General features: G+C 41.9%; 1 protein-coding gene across 5 annotated transcripts in view; it reads left to right on the forward strand.

Annotated features, from left to right (window-relative positions):
• Window positions 1-18305, forward strand: part of Bcl2l13 (BCL2-like 13 (apoptosis facilitator)) — a 78871-nt gene that overhangs the window by 49874 nt on the left and 10692 nt on the right. For 2 of the 5 annotated variants that reach the window (XM_005395980.2, XM_005395979.2), the window contains exons 5-6: window positions 109-178; window positions 6365-6508. In XM_005395980.2, the coding sequence (XP_005396037.1) occupies window positions 109-178; window positions 6365-6508 (214 nt within the window). Of the gene's footprint in view, window positions 1-108; window positions 179-6364; window positions 6509-18305 lie in introns of those variants that run through there. The other 3 variants (XM_013520181.1, XM_013520179.1, XM_013520178.1) reach the window with 3 other exon arrangements.

Raw genomic sequence — 18305 nt, forward strand, 5'->3', positions numbered from 1 at the left:
CAGCACAAAGTTCAACAATAGGATAGTACTGGTATTTGTATATTAATTCATGTGGAAATTTAGAATTTTCCTTTTTTGTGACACAGACTTTTAAAAAAATCCCTACAGGCCAGTGACATATCAGGCATATCGCGAATGTGTACTGGAGACTGCAGCTCATGCCAGCGGCTGGAATAAGGTAGTAACCAAATTATCTTTACCTTTATGAGATTTTAGTGTGCCAGTGATGAAGTATAGGAGGAATTGGTTAGCATCATGCAACAGGAAACTGTTAGAACTCATTAATGTATAAATCCAGCTGTGTTACATGGACACTTGTGATTTCACTGGTGTTTGGTTTAATGCTGCGATGGGTTTTTTTGCCTCAATAAGGGTGTCCTGTCTTCTCTGCGTTAGACATGTTTGTCCCCAGATGGTTGTCAGTGTGTGAATATGTCTCAGAGAAGAGTAAAGTCTCTATTTGGAAGGTAGACTCTTCTACTACTCTCATATAACAATAGCGTTTGTGTTTTACAGTTTACATGTTGCATCTTGTTTGATCATCACAGCCATCCTTTGAAGAAGGCAGATAGGTTTTATTAGCTTTAGTGTTGTTATTTATTTACTTTAGACAGGAGACTAATGAGAAGAAAGAATTAACATTTAATTTCTGGACCTCTTGACTAGTAACTGTGGGAACTAGCACTAGAGTGCAGGTCTTCTGATTCTAGCCGCAGTGTTTTTTGTAGTGTATTGTAATACTAATCCACTATCTTAGACTTTATTATCTACTTCCAGTTACTTGAAAAGGCAGAGTATAAGGGGATGTAATACGAGGAAGTATGGCTCTGAGTGATCAGTTGTGAGGGATGAGAAAATTCGGTACAGTTACTGTTACAGATAGCCACCTCTACTCAGAGCTGTTTGTAGTCACCCCCGTACAGTCCTCTGTATCCGTGGGGGATTGGTCCCTGGACCTCTCAGATATCACAATTCTTAGATGCTCAGTGCCTTGTATCAAATGATGTCGTGTTTGCATGTAACTATGTGTGTCTTCCCATTGTATAAATTAGCTCTAGATGGCTTACAATATCTAATGCAGTGTAAAATGCTGGGTAGAGTTATATATTGTGTAGTTTAGAGAATAATGAGAAGGAAAAGGGTGTGTATGTTGTGGGTTTTTTTTCCCAGATATTTTCAATCCAAGGTTGGAGGTAGAACCTGAGAATATGGAGGGTCACAGGGGTGACTGTGTGACCACATGTGCCTGATGGATAGATTTTGAGTACATAATCGGACTTGTTCACATGTCAGCTCCTAAATGTTTTTTTTTAAACATAACATTGTATGTTCTTAGTACAGCATGCTGTTTTGCAGTATATATACATTGTAGCATGGTTAAACCCAGCTAATTAACAAATCTGTTTCTTAACAGAATTATCATTTGGGGATGAGGCCATGTAACATCCACTGTCTTTACATTTTTCAAGAATACAGTATATTCTCTTAGCCATCACCACTGCTCTACAGTGAATCTCTTGAAACTTATTCTAAGTGTAATTATGTGAGTTTTGATTATTGTTTCCCAGTCCCCCTCTCCCTGTAACCACCTAGCCTCTTGTAGTTACCCGTGTATTTTCTCTGAGATCAGCTTTTTTATGTGTTAGTTTTGCTGCAGACTAAATGTGTGTATTTGGGCAGGTTAATTAAGCTTTCTGAGTCTTCATTTTCTCATCTGTGAAATGGAGGCAGTACTGTTGACTTCATACATTTTACCAGAATTAACTTAGATACTGCATGTTAAGTAGTACATCATGTGGCACCTTAGTATTTGATTTATACTATCTGAAGAGAAATCAGAGTGTTATGAATATGGAGTAAACAGCAGCTGTTGTACTAATTTTAACATACATGAAATCTTGTTCCCAAGTACAGCATGTGTCCCTCAGTGATGAGGGAGTGCTGGGAGAAATGCATCTTTAGGTGACCTGGTTGTGAGGCTACAGTGTGCTACAGTGTCACTAGATACTGTCGTACAGGAGCACTGTTACAGATGTGGTCTGCTCTCAACTGGCACGTTGTGCGCTGTTCACGACGGTTGTCACTGTTAGGGAGTTTTAATGTTATTAGCAGCATATAAGTTAAAATGAGCTTAAGTGTGATGACGTTTCTTAGTATACCAGGCATCGAGTACTCAGGTATCTACTGTCACTAGTTTTCTTCCCCTACCTGTTCTTTTTTAGTTCCAGGGATCGAACTCAGGACCTCGCACTTGCCAGGCAGGTGCTGTGCCCCTGAGCTACACCCCTGGCCCTTCCCCTGCTTTATACTCCCTCCTGTCACACCCGCATAGTGTAGCTAATTCTAGGGTAGTTAATTCTCCCGTGCCCTGCCCTCCACCCTCAGTCGTGAGGTTATTGTGAGAAATCTGAGTCAGCCTTGGTCTTTACCCTCTTTCTTCGTCCTTCCTCTTCCTGCATTCCTGTTTGTTTTTGTCCCTCATCTGGACCAGGGTGCGCGCGTTGACCTTCAAGGCTGTGGCCTGACTGCTTCATATAATGCGAGGTGCCAGGTAAAATACTACTTGGTTTGCTGAGTCATCCTCTGAGTCCTGAAGGGCTGAAAAGAACCTGGGTTATGCCCCTCTCCTTCCTGTTCCAGCTAAATCCGAGTGGCTAGTTGGAAAGAACTAGCTCATATTTGATGTTGAGCGTGATGTTCGCAAATGTTTTCTTGTCTTTAGTATCTTGTGCTGCCAGTTGAAGGGGGACACTGCAACATGTACAGTGTCACCCAGAAGCAGTGTTCTCACTGTGCCCTTGTGTGTGTACACGCGTGCTGGGAATTACAGCCAGGGCCTCCTTCGTGGTAGACAAGCACTTTATCTGCCACCAAGCCATATCGTTAGCACTTTTTAAATTTGAGACAGGGTCTTCCTAAGTTGCCCAGACGGGCCTTGAACTTGGAGTTACTTTGCCTCAGCCTCCTGAGTAACTGGGATTATCTATAGACAGGTGTCATCACACTCAGTCACTCCGTCCTTTCTCGATGGCTCAGTGGTTCATTAGCAAAAAGCCCACTGGGGTTTTAAGAGAGGGAGCAGCATCAAATTTTTAACATCAAGTTTATACCGGTAAAACTCCCTGGCAAGTAATGAAAAGCAGTGAAAATACCCACAGAGAGAAAAGAAAACGTGTGCGCAGAGCATGGCAGGTTGGAGAAAACTGAGTTCATTTGTAAAAGGCTTTTCCCCCTCATTTTATTTCCTTTTTTTAAAAATCAGTACGCATTTGCCATACATAAAGAGCACATTCATCCTAGGGAATTTGTCCCTGTACGTGAGGCATCTTAACGTTCCTTTTTTCCCACTCCCCTCCCCTGCCTCCAAACCCTTCTTCCCCTCCCCAGTCACGAAGGCTTTGTTTCCATTTTTTTTCTGCCATTCCCTTGTTCCACTCTTCCCTTCCTTCCCTCCCCTGCCTGCTGCTGAAGGGCTTTTAAAGGCGTCTTTGTAGAAGGCTCTTTTAAGATATCAAAGAAAGGGGAGGAAAAAAGTTGGTCACACAGCAGTATTAACAATGTAATGTTTGTTTAAAAAAGGTACCTGCATGGAATAGGGGTGTAGCTCAGCAGCAGAACCTGTACTTAGTATATGTGAGGCCCTGGGTTAAGTCCCCAAGATTCCCCCAAATTGTACATGTGTATATGTCAAAGATGGATGCCTAGAGAAAGAACTGGAGCGACATGCACGTATAAATTTATGTACCGGGCCCTGAGCCCGGGGGCACTCTTCCCCTGAGCTGCATCTCCAGACCTTCTTATTTGTTGAGACAGGGTCTCTGCGTTGCCCAGGCTGACCTCGAACCTGCCATCCTCCTGGTTCTGCCTCCCAAGCAGCTGGGATTACAGGCCTATCTCAGCCTACCCAACTGTGCCAAAGTAGTCAATAGTATTATAGTTATCTCAGAGTTACAGGTGATTCACACTCCCTTTGTGGACATTATTTTTCCTTTGTACTTACCTGCTTACAGGAAGAGAAAGGAGAATATGACCATTAAAGAGGAGTAACTGGGAAAAATGTCAGTGGGGCTGCATGATGTTCATAGAATAACAAGTGGGCTTTCAAAAATACATAGCAAAGGTAGATTCTTTTGCTTAGTTTATTTTTAGTGGCATATTAAATACCTAATATTTTCAAGTCTCTTACTGAAATTTCAAGCGCACACAAAAACAGAATAGTACAACAAACCCATACGTCTGTCACTTAACTTTACTAATTATCAGTGTATGGGTGGCCTTGTTTCAGTTGTTCTGCACTCCTTCTCTTCCCCCAGATCACATAATATTTTATTCTTTTTTTCTTTCTTTTTTTTTTTTTGGTCTTTTGAGACAGGGTCTCGCTATGCAGTTCAGGCTGGCCTTGAGCTCACTTTGTAGCCCAGGCTGGTCTCAAACTCACAATGATCCTCCTGCCTCAGTCTCCTAAGAGCTGGGGTTACAGGTGTGCGCCACCACGCCCGGCCCATATTTTATTCATAAAACACATCGTTATATATTTCCCAATCTCCTTCCCGCTTAATTTTTTTGCAGTGTTGAGGATTCAACCCAGTGTCTTGCACATGGTTTAGTCTCAACCTCTGAACCGTACCCACCTTGACCATGAATTCTTTTCTTGAGCCAGGGTATCTGGCCTTGAACTCACAATGATTCTCCTACCTAAGCCTCCTGAGTGCTGGGATCATAGGTGTGTACCACTATGCCTGGCCTAACACAAGGGGCATTTAATTTATTTCGGGCTGCAGTTCTTTTAGAATGTCAAATGGTGAAGACATGTGTTTGTTGCATTCTTTCTTCTAAACTTGACTACAGTTTCCCTGAGGGTTGCTTTTACTTCAAAGCCATAGAATATTAATATGAAGTATAAACTCATTTTTTTGTTTGTCCTTTTCCACAAAAATATTTTGTTGTCCCTCAGTTATTTCCTTGCTAATCCAGTAAAAGAAACTGAAATTGGTTTCATTTCCTTGAGCATTCCTTCTCCAGTCATCTGGAGGCCTCGTGGTGTTTTAGACAAGAGATTGCATGCAGGTGTAGTGGGAATACCTACATTTTTCCTTTCTGAAGTGTCAGAGATCAAGTTCAGGGCTTTATACATCGTAGACAAACGCACTCTCAGGTACATCCGCAGCCCTTAAGGTTTTTTTAATGTGCATTAAATTTTTTTCTTTTTAATTTTTTTTATTAATTTTTGTAGACAGGGTCTCACTCTGTAGTACAGGCTGGCCTTAAACTTGCTTAGGTTGCCCAGGCTGGCCTCAAATTTACAGTGATCCTCCTGCCTCCGCCTCCCACGTGCTGGGATTATAGGCATGCACCACCACTCCTGCTACCTACTATGCATTTTAAAGGAAGACAACAAACTCTAGTTTCTGGCATAAGTTTTGATGACTTTTAAATATTGGGCATAGAGTTATTATGTGTAAATTATGATACCTCCATTATATTTGATTTTTGATGAGTTTTATGAGATACAATAATTTTTGAAAGGTCTTTTGAAATAATATAAGGATATATGGTAACATACAAAAAGTGTAGAAAGATGTGAATCAAAAAATAAGTTTTTTGCTACGCATGGTGGTACATGCCTATCATCCCAGCACTCAGGAGGCTGAGGCAGGAGGATTGCTGTGATTTTGGTACACAGTGAGTTCAAGGCCAGTGTGAACTACATAGCGAGACCCTGTCATAAAGAAAAGTTTTCTCACCTGTGTTGTCAGGCACCTTGTTCCATCCTCTCAAGTAACCACTGTCTCCGGTTTTGTGTGCGTTTGTTTTCAGAGATGTGTATGTGTGCACGTGATTTGTTCTGTTTTCCCTCAAATGGAGTTGTGCACACTCTTCTGTGTCCTGCTTTTATCACGTGAAATAAATTTTAGTGCTGGCTAGTGAACAATCTAAATCTTTTTAACAACATATTTTACTGGACGGTCAGAATTTGTTAAACTAGTCCTTGTTGAGTTGTTTGTAGTCCTTTGTTATTTTAAATAACACTTCTCTAAATTTCCTTATGGATATGTGTTATTTGGTACCGAGAATCGAACTCAGGGCCTCGTGCTTGCCAGGCAGTCCCTGTAGCGATGAGCTACGTCCCCAGCTGGATGTGTGTTACTTGGCACACAGACGTCCCCAGTTACTTTCAGAAAACTCTCCTGTCCTTGTATGAAACCTGTGTTCAAGATTCAGAAAAAATCCTAATAGGAGGTAGTTTTTTTATAATGAGAATGAAATATCTAAAGATGCTTCTGGTTATAATTTTCCAGTAGTTGAACATACAAAATGCATTATAAGAATTTCATTTTTTTTCCCTCTCATCTTTGCATGGAAGATCTTGGTGCCTCTGGTTTTGCTACGACAGATGCTTTTGGAGTTGACAAGACGTGGTCAAGAGCCTCTGAGCGCACTGCTGCAGCTTGGCGTGGCATATCTAGAGGAGCACGCAGCGGAGTACATCATTCAGCAAGGCGGCTGGGTATGAGTTACTGCATATTTTTAAAAGATCTTTCCTTAAAAAGATTAATTTAAGCCCATTGTTTTTAACAGTGTGAACTTATCAGTATTGGATGATGATCAGTGGGAAGGATGTTCATACAGTTCAAGCTACAAAGATGTTTCTTATAGTAAATTGACTGTATTTCTCTTTCTCTCTTTTTTTTTGACACAGTGTTTTGCTATGTAGTTTAGACTGGCCTTGAACTCATGGCAGTCTTCCTGCCTCAGCCTCCCAAGTGCTGGGATTACAGGAATGTGCCACCATGCCCAGTGATACATAGTGCTTTTAAATAGTTCTTAATTTATGAAACATCTAATACCAGCAAAAATATGTAAATAAGGGCTGAAGAAGAATAAAATTAGCATCTATGTGTGTAACATCCCAGTCTAAGAACACAGCACATTTTGGTGGGGAGGAGAGAGGGCATTGTTCCATAGTGAACTCAGATCCTTGCACATGTAGTCAAGCAGTCTGTCACTGAGTTACCCACCCAGCTCACACAACCAACACTTTTTTGTGTGTATGATACTGGGGATTGAACCCAGGATCCGATGCATATTAGGCAAGTGCTCTATCACTGAGTTACAGCCCAGCCCTTGTTTTGTAGTTTGAGGCAGGAGCTTGCTAAGTTGCCTAGGGTAGGCTAAAACTTACATCCTTCGGTCTCCTGAGTAGCTGGGATTGCGGATGTGCATCACCATGCTTCACACAGCTAACACTTCTTTGCAGACAGGGTCTCACTATATTCAGGCTGACTTGGAGTTGGCGGGTAGCCTAGGCAACTTAGCAAGACCTTGACTCAAAATAGAAAATAAAAGTGACTCAGGGAATAGTGCAGGGCTAGGCCCCTGGCATGCGCTATGCCTGGCATGCGCTAGGCCCTGGGTTCAAGTCCCAGTACCAACTAACTAACTTAGAGAGAATTTCGGAAGGCAGCTGTGCTCACCACTATACCACCAGTGCCACTTAGGGATGATTTTGGATCTACAAAAGAGTTGAAAAATGACGGTTCCCATCTGCCGTCACCCAGTTTCCTAGTGCATTGGTGGTGAGCATGCGGCACATACAACACAGCAGGCTTTTTTTTAAAGAGAAAAAAAAATACAACAGAATTTCAGAACAAGATAATAGGAGGGTAACAATGGTTAATACATTGCGTATTGTTTTCTTTAAATTAGTCATTCAGAATACAAGATACAGGCATTTAATTGTCTAAACGATATTAACACAGAGCTTTCTTTTCCATGAACTAAGAGAAATTAGTAGTATAACTGTCTTAACTATTATAATTTTTTTCTTTTTTGGTACCAGGAATCAAAATCAGTACCTTGTGCTTGCCAGGGTGTGCCACTGAACTATATGCCCGACCCCTATTTATATGCTTTTTTGTTTTTGCTTTTCCTTTCTTTTTTTTCTCCATTCCTCCATCCCAGTTTCTCTTTCCTTTTGAAGTTTCTTCCCATTTTACAGTGTCTGTTGTACATTTTGGATCTTATTTACTCTTTCAGCTTCTGACATTAGGGAGACTATATGATGTTTACACATGTGAGTCTGATTTATTTCACTTATGAGTATGATCTTGAGTTGCATCCATTTACCTATAAAAGTCTCCCATTTGTCCTTCTTCATGGTTGAGTAATACTCCATTGTAGAAAAAGACCACATCTTTTTTATCCATTACTCAGTTGATGGGCATTTGGATTGTTTCCAAGAGCTAGCTATTACAAATTGTGCCAGCAGGCTGTTTGTACCATTGAAAGATCTGAAAGGTTCACCATCACTGCTATAGTATAACATCTTATATAACAGTGGTCCATTTGTCAAAATTAACAGGTTAATATTTGTATGTTAAATTAACTAAAGTCCAGACTTTATATAGATTCCACCCATTTTCCAGTAATACCTTTTTTTCTGTTTAGGAACTAATCCAGAATACCACATTGTTTTTCATTGTTTTGTTTCTGTTTTTGTTTTTTTTTGGGACAGGATCTTGCAACATAATTCAAGCTGGCCTTGAACTCACTGTGTAGCCCAGGCTGGCATCACATTTGTGGAGATCCTCCTGCCTCAGCCTCCCTAGTGCTGGGATTATGGGCATATGCCACCACACCTGGTTTACCACATTGTATTTAAAGACGTATGTTTTTATTAATCATAGGTATAAATAATAGCTCATTGTGGATATGTACTTCTTGAGCACCAAGAACTGGTAGCCTCTCTTCGTGTTTATAAGCCCTTTCTGTATTTCTTCTTTGAACTACCTTGTCTTCTAGTTATTTGCCCACCTCTATTGAGTAGTTTTGTTTATAGTAGAATTTATATATGTTAAATTAAACTTTTATCAGTTTTGTATTATAAATTTATGACTTGTAATCATTTTAGGTTATCCTTGACTAGAATTTACATCTTTCTGTATCATTTATAAGTCCTTTTATTCTGGTCAGGGGATTGAATTAAGGGCTTGAACATGCTAAGTATGTGCAGTGTTTAGCCTGAGCTAAACTCCCACCCAAACCTCCCTCTCCATCACTTACGCTCTCCTCCTCCTCCCCGCTTCCTCCACTGCGTTCCCCATCTTGTTTCTGTGTGCGTCACTGGGGATGGGGTCCAGGGCTCAGAGCATGCTCAGCAAGTACGCTTCCGTAAGCGACCCCCCCACCCCCAGGCTTTTCTTTTTCATTGTAAGACAGGTTCTCACTCTGTTAAGTTACCCAGGCCTCAAACTTGTGATGCTTCTGCCTCAGCCTTTTTTTTTTGGTGGGTTTTTTGGTTTTTTTTCTGGTACCGGGAATGGAACTCATGACCTTGCGCTTGCCACACAGGCACTGTGCCTCTGAGCTAAATCCCCAGCCCCAGTCTCAGCCTTTTGAATCACTTGGATTTATAGGCATGTGTCACCACATCTAGCTGCCTTTTTTTTTTTTTTTTTTTTCTCTTAAGAAAGCTTTTATTGCCAGGCGTGGTGGCGCACACCTGTAATCCCAGCACTCGGGAGGCTGAGGCAGGAGGATCACTGTGAGTTTGAGGCCAGCCTGGACTACAAAGTGAGCTCACAGCCAGCCTGCACTGCATAGTGAGACTGTCTCAAAAAGACCAAAAAAAAAAAAGAAAAAAAGCTTTTATTACCCCAAGGTCATAAATACAGTCTTTTATATTACCCTGTATACTTTTATTTTCAGAGTAATTGAGGATTGAACCCCGGGCCTCACACATGCTTATATTATTTTTACAACTTTATAACATTGGGTTTTTTCATTATAACCTGTGTAAAGTTATTGGTATGGTTTGAGGTAGGGGCCTAGTTTATAGATTATTTGGTGTCCCAGCACCCTTTATTTGTTCGTCTCTGCTTAACTCACTAAGAGTGCAAGTCCTGCCGTAATTCCAGTCTCCACACGTCTGTGTTCATCTGAGATGTGTATTCTGCTCCTTTGATCTGTTAAGCCAGCCCTAAGCTGCAGTGGCACGTCGTAATTACTTTAACTTTCGCTTTAGAATATGAATCTTTTTTCCATTTTCCTGTCATTCAGAAATACTGTAACTGAACTGGCTTTGTGTTTTTCGGTATAAAGTATATTTAGTTTTTCAGTATGAAGTTTAGAATTTTGTTGCCAAATTCTAGAAATTTTGTTTAGAACTGTATTGAACCTATGATTTTTGGGCTAGCTCACATCTTATCATATTAAGTCTTCTAGTTTATCAACACAGTATATACCTTCATTCATTATTTAATAAATTTTTTAGACACCCCCAGATGCTCTGAAATTTCTTCTATATAGGATTTATACAGTACATGCTTTGTTCTTCCCTTGTTTTTGATGTACTGTGATTTGAAGCCAGGGCCTTCACATTGAGCTACATCCCTAGCCTTTTAAAATTTAATTTAATTTAATTTATTTATTTCTGGGGGTCCTTGAACTCACCCTGTACCCCAGGCTGGCCTCAAACTCAAGGTGATCCTCCGGCCTCAGCCTCCTGAGTGCTGGGATTACAGCTGTGCCCTATCAGCTCAGCTTGATTTCTTGATAGTCATTCCTTCTAAAGTAAAGTTAGGGCTGGGGATTTAGCTCAGCGGCAAAAGCACCTGCCTGGCAAGCACAAGGTCGTGAGTTCGGTTCCCGGTACCGGAGAAAAACAAAAAACAAAAACAAAAACAAAAAGTAAAGTTAGTGGTACTGGGGGTTGAGTCTCAGGCTTTTCCACCCAGCTACATCCAAATGTTTTATTTCGCCGGGCTTGGTGGTGCACGCCTGTAATCCCAGCACTAGGGAGGCTGAGGCAGGAGGATCGTTGAGAGTTTGAGACCAGCCTAAGCTACATAGTGAACTCAAGGCCAGCCTGAACTACATAGTGAGACCGTGTCTCAAAAAAAAACAAAAAAAAACCCCAAAAATTATAAAATAAGGGCCAGGCTCAGATAAGGGTGGTGCACACCTGTAATCCCAGCACTCAGGAGGCTGAGGCCTGAGGATCACTGTGAGTTCAAGGCCAGCCTGGGGTACAAGGTGAGTTCAAGGCCAGCCTGACCTGCATAGTGAAACCCTGTCTCAAAAAGCTCCCCCCAAAAAATAAATAAATAAAATAAAATAAGGGCTGGATGTGGTAGTGTATGCCTATAATCCTAGCACACGGAGGCTGAGACAGAAGGGCTGCCATGAGTTCAAGGCCAGACTGGGCTACATAGAGGCCAGCCTAGAATACAGTGGCCTGTCTCAAAAGAACTGAACCAAACCGAACCAAATCTAAAACTAAACTAAACTAAACTAAAAGGCTGGGCATGTGAGTCCTTGTGTTTAATCCCCAATACTGGGGGGAAAATAGTTCCAGGAATGTATTACATAAAATTATACTGTAAGTGCTGGGTGTGGTGGCTCATGCCTATAATCTCAGCACTCAGGAGGCTGAGGAAGAAGGATCACAAATTCGAGTCACATCTGGGTAATTTAAGAGACTTAACAAGATTCTGTCTCAAATTTTTTTAAAAATTTAAAAAAGGCTAGGGATGTAGCTCAGTGTGAAGGCCCTGGCTTCAAATCACAGTACAGCAACAAGTCCAAACAGGCTTTGAACTCACTGTGTAACCCATGATGGCCTCAAATTAAAAATCCACCCATCTCGGTTTCCCCAGTGCTGGGATTGTAGGTGTGGGCTACTAAAAGTAAACTAAACTAAAAGGCTGGGCATGTGAGGCCTTGTGTTTAATCCCCAATACTGGGGGTAAATAGTTCCAGGAATGTATTACATAAAATTATACTGTAATTATACTGTAAGTGCTGGGTGTGGTGGCCTCATATAGTTGTTCATAATACTCTTATTTTATTTTATTTTTTTGTTTTCCGGTACCGGGAATCAAACTCACTACCTATTGCTTGCCAGGCAGGCGCTGTGCTGCTGAGCTAAATCCCCAGCCCCAATACTCGTATTTTATTTATTTATTTTTGTGGACTGAGAATTGAACCCAGGGAGTACTGAGCTACACCCTCAACCCTTTTTATTTTTTTATTGTAAGAAAGAGTCTCACTAAATTCTAGGCTGGCTTGAACTTTTTTTTTTTTTGTCTTTTTGAGAAAGAGTTTTGCTGTGCAGTTCAGGATGGCCTTGAAATCACTTTGTAGCCCGTATTGGTCTCAAACTCTTAGGGTACCCTTTTGTCTTAGCCTTCCGTGTGTTGGGATTACAGGTGAGCACAACCATGTCCAGCTGGCCTTGAACTTTTGATCTATCTGCCTCATTATTTTATCTTTGCAGGAGAGCACAACTGATTTTTAGTTCTTAATATTCTTGTACTACTTTTTTTCTAAATACTTTCTTGAGAACTGTGGACCTGTATGAAAACAGACAGGGTGTCAGATGAGCTCCTGCCCCGCCCCCAGCAGCCATTGACTCGCTGCCGGTCGTGCTTTACTCACAACCTCGTCACTGATACTTTTAATTATTTTTATTTTATTTTGACAGTGCTGGGGATTGAATCCAGTAATGCTCCAGCACTGAGCCGCACTCCACCCTTTTTGATTTTTAAATTTTGAGACAGGGTCTTGCTAAATTGCTCAAGCTGAATTTGAACTTTTGATCCACTTACCCTCAGCCTCCCGGAATGCTGGGATTACAAGCATGTACCGTCCCTGGCTATGAATCTTTAGTATGGCATTTTATTATCTATGTTTTTCGACCTTTGAATTATTTAGAAATTTATTTTTTAATTTCTTTTTTTTTCTCCAAGATAGGGTCTCCTTGTGTAGTTCAGGCTGGGCTTGAACTCGTTCTGTAGGCTGGCCTCAGCCTCCCAAGTACTAGTATTACAGGTGTACCTCCACACCTGGTTAGAAATGTATTTGTAAATTTCTAAATGTTTATGTTTAAATTGTTTATAAATTTACAACTTAATTAAATTTCATTAGAAAGCATGCTTATGTTGGCATTACAGCTTGACTCATGGCCTAGTCCACAGTCAGCTAAGTGTATATACAGCTGGGCGTGGTGGTGCACGCCTGTAATCCCAGCATTTGGGACACTGAGGCAGGAGGATGGTTGCAAGTTCGAAACCAGCCTGGGGCTACAAAGTGAGCTTTAGGCCAGCTTGAACTGCATAGTGAGACCCTGTCTCAAAAAAGACAGACAGACAGACATACATACATACATACATACATAAAATGTATATATATATTCCATGCATGGTTCACTTTTTTTTTGTACTGGGAATCGACCTCAGGATCTTGTGCTTGCTAGGCAGGTGCTTGTGCCACTAAGCTGTATACCCAGCACCATGCATAATTCAATAGAATATATGTTCTCTGGCTATAGACGCAGAGTTCTACGTGTCCATCTATATCCAGTCTAGATAATTATGTGGATTAAATCTTCTGTCATGTTGCCAGGCATATAGCTCACTGGCATAAGCACTTGCCTGGCAAGCCTGAGGTCATGAGTTCGATTCCTGGTACAAAGAAAGAATCTTGTGTCATTTCCTAATTTTTTTTTTCTTACTGTTGTATCATTTTCTGTGAGGTGTGTTCACATTTGCCAGTAGGATAGGGATTTCAGGTTTCCCCTTTAGTTCAGCCAGCTTGGAGTATATATGTTCTCATATTATTTTATTAGGTAACCATAAGTCATAATTCTCAATTTTTCATGGGGAAATGAACCTTTTGTCCTTAGTTATGGTCTTTGTTCCTAAATTTTTGGGTGGAGGCTTAAAGTCTGTTCTGTAAAATACCAAGTTTCCATCCTAGCATTTATATCTTATTTTATCTTTTATTTCAGCTTGTCTTGTACCGAGTAATCATTTGTCATTTATTGTGTACCTATTATGTATCATGCTCTATTCTAGAATAGACTGCTGTGAACAGAAAGGGTCCTTTACACATAGGAGTTTGTATCCTAATGGAAGTGGACAAGCAATTAAGATTTATAGTATATCAGATAGTGATATGTAGTGTGAAAGAAAATAAGGCAGGAAAACATACAGTGTATGAGTTGAACTTTCTCCCCCCATACCCTCGCTACTACTAGGGATTGACCCAGAGCTTTTGCACCTCCAGCCCTCTTTTTATTTAATATTTAAAGTGTATTTTGGATACCCAGTCTGTCTTTCACAGTTCTAGAGCTAAGCTGTTCACTTGCTTCCTTTAAAACCGAGATAGGGCTGGGGATTTAGCTCAGCGGCAAAAGCGCCTGCCTGGCAAGCGCAAGGTCGTGAGTTCGGTTCCCGGTACCGGAGAAAAAAATAAATAAATAAAACCGAGATGTTGCTCTTTTTTTGCTGATGGGTGCAGATGTGTCCTCTCATACAAGGTGTCAGCATGTGTGACTTTAAGATCACTTGGTGTTAAACCCTGCATGGACAGCTCTTAAAGCCATTTCAGAAGACGCTTGGTTACATGATGTGGCTTGTCTGTTACATAACGGCTGTTGTATAATTTCCACAGGGAATATGTTTGTGTTTAGCCACTTGAACAGACATCAGGGTGAAAGAGGTGGACAAGCAACTCTCAGAGCAGAGAGGGAGGAAATCCGTGGAGGAGAGGGAGGTGCGGGCCCCTGCAACCTGTTGGACGGGTAGGGTGGTTGCCTGTAGCTGGTTAGGAGCAGGCCAGCTTTAGGCTTGTAGATTTGCAGAAAGAAAAGTAGTGCTTTATTCCCTGAGGTAGCAGCAGAAATGGCTAGGATGAATTCCTTTTGGAGTTCTACAGATAGCTTTGCTTTTTCTGTGACCTATATTCTTCCACTTAATGCAGTAGGGATATTTTTTCCTTTATACAGTATTGAGAAAAGCATTTGCTTGGATTTAGTTGTGACATGACCAGCCTGAAGTTAAGAGTCACTCGAAGCTGAGGAGTTAAAAACAAATGGCTTCCATTATTCAACAACCTTAGACATGGTCACAGTTACAACTTTTTTTTTGAGAAGAGGTCTCACTGTGTAGTCTAGCCAGGCCTAGAACTTACTGTGCAGCCCAGGCTAGCCTCAAGCTCAGGATCTTCCTTCCTCAGCTGGCGGAGCCCTGGGGTCACAGATGTGCACCAGCATGCCTGGCGTCAGCTTCTTCAGGTGTGCACAGTTCTCGTTCTGCTTCGGGACACTCGGCGTTACTGACGTTCGCTGTCACAGGAGAGTAAACTGTCCGCTGTACCGCTGAGTGTCTCTGTGACACGGAAGCTGTGCTCAGTTTTGTGGAGCAGCAAGGCTCGGGGTCCTCCCTGCTCAGCCTCCCCGTAACGGGGACCGCATAGGGGTGTGTGACTGCTCGGCCATTTTCTTCCTGTTTCCTTGATAAGCAGAATGGCTTACTAGGGTTCATTTTTGTCTGTCTGACCCTGTATGTTCTTCAGATTATCCATAAACTGTGATGAAATTGCTAATAGTATTTGCCCATTCTATGAGCATTTTCTGAAGAGTGATAGGTAATATTTATAATGCCGTTGTGACACCTTTCCAAGATTGAGTGGCCGTAGATGCAGCCAGAACCAGTGGATGTACAATGGTCACACGCTGTGTGCAGCCATACGCGGTTGGTTTGGAGGGCCTACCAAGTATGCCGCACCGGAGGGGATCATGAAGCAATTGGACCTGGCATTTGTCGTCACAATCCAGTGGTTGGAGTCAGGTCGTAAACTTGGGGTTGGGGAGGTGGAGGAGAGATGCTTCTTCTGGTGTCCTTTTTGTCGGGATGGCTGGGGTTTTGAGGTTTTAAACCTGACTTGAAATAGTAAGAGCAAACATGAGTATACAGGAATGTTTTAATAAGCATATGTATCAATGTGGAAATGTAAAAGAGAGCCAGAAGGATTTTTTCTTTCAGATTGAGTATTTGACTTGGTGTGTAACAAAAAGAAGTGGATTTTAGTTCTTTCTGTGCCCTGATATTTTGTATATTATCGAATTACCCAAGATTTGTTGAGGTTTATTTAGATATCATGCTTGAATTGTACATTTGTAAGTATTCAGTGCAAGAGCCTGTTTATATTTCATACTTTTTATACTTTGAGGAAAAAAAAGGCAAAGAAAAACTGATATTTGAGGAAACAAAAGTGAGCACGTAAAGGATGAATTTAAACAGCCTCAAGCGGAGCATGGTGGCACACACCTGTAATCCCAGCACTTGGGAGGCTGAGGCAGGAGAATCATTGCAAGTTCAAGAGCAGCCTGGGCTACAAAGTGAGTTCAAGGCCAGCCTGAACTGCATAGCGAGACCCTGTCTCAAAAAAAAGACAAAACAAACAAACAAAAACAATAAATAGCAGCCTCACGGGACTTGGCATCCATACCTGTGGGATTCCAGGTATCATGATGTGAATTGCTCCCATTTCCCTCTCCTCCTTACCCCACCAGTGGTTTTCTTTGCAAGTGCTTTTGGAGCTGAGAAGCTTGTCTCTTGGATGAACCGATAGCTGCTAGTGCTCGCAGGTGTTTCTCACTTTAGATGGGAGTAAAGACGAGACTGTTGGACCAGTATTGCGGTTCTGTAGTGTCGATTCTTATTAAAAAAAAAGATTTGATTATAAAAATTGGTGTATGGAAAGCCTAACACCATTCTAATAAAGGCACAAATTTCTTCTTAAAAAATAAAAAGATAAACCTTTCCAAGGTGAGTTTTAGATACAATAAGGCGTAACTGATTGAGTGTGCCGTGCTCGTGCTCATGGCTGCTACACAAGAGGTGAATGAGACGTCGGTCCGTCTGCGCTCAGACCTGGCTGAAGGGAGTGAGCGTGAAGAACACGTCGTGTTAGGTGTGTGCATGGAGACACGTTCAGAGCGAGGTGAGGCGGCGGGAGAAGGAAGGAACTAATTTGGGTGTCATTTAAGATACTGATTCAGCTGGGGGTCTCATCCTAAATGTAATTAGCTTTGGCTGGAGCTGGGATGCAGATTTTTATTCCTGCTGGAACCAGCATTAGAATGGCAAGATAGGGGTTTTTGATTTTTTTTTACTGATTTGTTACACTCTGCCTTTTGGCCAGAGAATGATCTGTTGAGAACATGATTGAAAATCACAAGATTTATTTGTGCTCTCAGCTCTGCCAAATACTAGCTCCATGTTTTGGGGGGAATTCATTTAACTTTTTGGAGCTTCAGTTCTGTCAGCTATAAAAAAGGAGTAGCCAGCCCTGTACCTCACAGAGACAGTGATGCGGTCTGGAGTTTATTTGTCCAATTGGTAAGTTTTTAGATGGGTCTGTGAGTGTACTTTCTCCCCTCCTGTTAAGTCTGAGCAAAGTCTCCCTGGATTGCCTTCTGCTCGCCCTCCAGCCGCCCTAGGGCGCGGACTACTTGCGCGCTGTTCCCCTGACTCATCCTGGCTCCTCCCCCTCCTTCTTTCTCGCTCACTCGCTCGCTCGCTCCTATTTCCTGAGAGTGTCACACCAGGCAGAAGCGCGTCTGTCTCCTGGAAAGGGCAGTTCCAATGCACTGCGGTAAGGTTTTTCATTTTCTCCATTGTCATGTATACTTGCAGGAGAGATTTAGCTTTAGATTACATAAAATGTTATTGGGGAGATGACAGCCAAGATCTGTCAAAATAGTTAAATGTTTTGAACAAAATAAATCGTTGTCTCTTCGTGACTTGACGCTTCTCATTTCTATTTTAAGAACGGCCAACCTTGAGCTGGGCATGGGGTGGTATACACCTGTCATCCCAGCAGTCCTGAGAAGCTGAGGCAGGAGGACTGAAAGTTCCAGCCCAGGCTGGGAAACTTCGCAATTTAGTGAGACCCTGTTTCAAAATAAAATATGGATGAGGTGTGGTGGTGCACGCCTGTAATCCCAGCAGTCTGGAAGGTGAAGGCAGGAGGATTCCAAGTTCAAGCCCAGGCTGGGCAGTTTAGCAGTTTAGCAATACCATATCTCAAAATTAAAAATAATAAAAAGGGCCGTGGACGCACCTCAGTACAAGACTCTAGCTGTATCCCCAGTGCAGCAAAAAACCAAAAAGCGACCTGTTCTGTGTACCTCTGGCTGCAAACACACGGGTGGTAAGATACAGTAGGAGAGTACGGGATGGGGTCGCGGCGTCAGCCCCCGTGGGGAGAGCACGGTGGCTGAGCACACGGATCCTGAGGCCAAGTGCGAGGCTCTGAATCCTGGCTTTCTACACTGAGGTTACTTGCTTCGGTCTCCTAGTTTGTAATGTGGAAATAATAAGATTTACCTTACATAGCATTGTTGTGAGGTTTAAATAATTAATTTTAAGTAAAGGCTCTAAAAAGGGCACATAGTAGAAGTTTTTTTTTGTTTCGTTTTTTTGAGACAGGGTCTTGCTATGCAGTGCAAGCTGGCC

Source organism: Chinchilla lanigera, unplaced genomic scaffold (assembly GCF_000276665.1).
Source record: "Chinchilla lanigera isolate Chin_1 unplaced genomic scaffold, ChiLan1.0 scaffold00053, whole genome shotgun sequence".
In the NCBI taxonomy this organism is placed as follows: domain Eukaryota; kingdom Metazoa; phylum Chordata; class Mammalia; order Rodentia; family Chinchillidae; genus Chinchilla; species Chinchilla lanigera.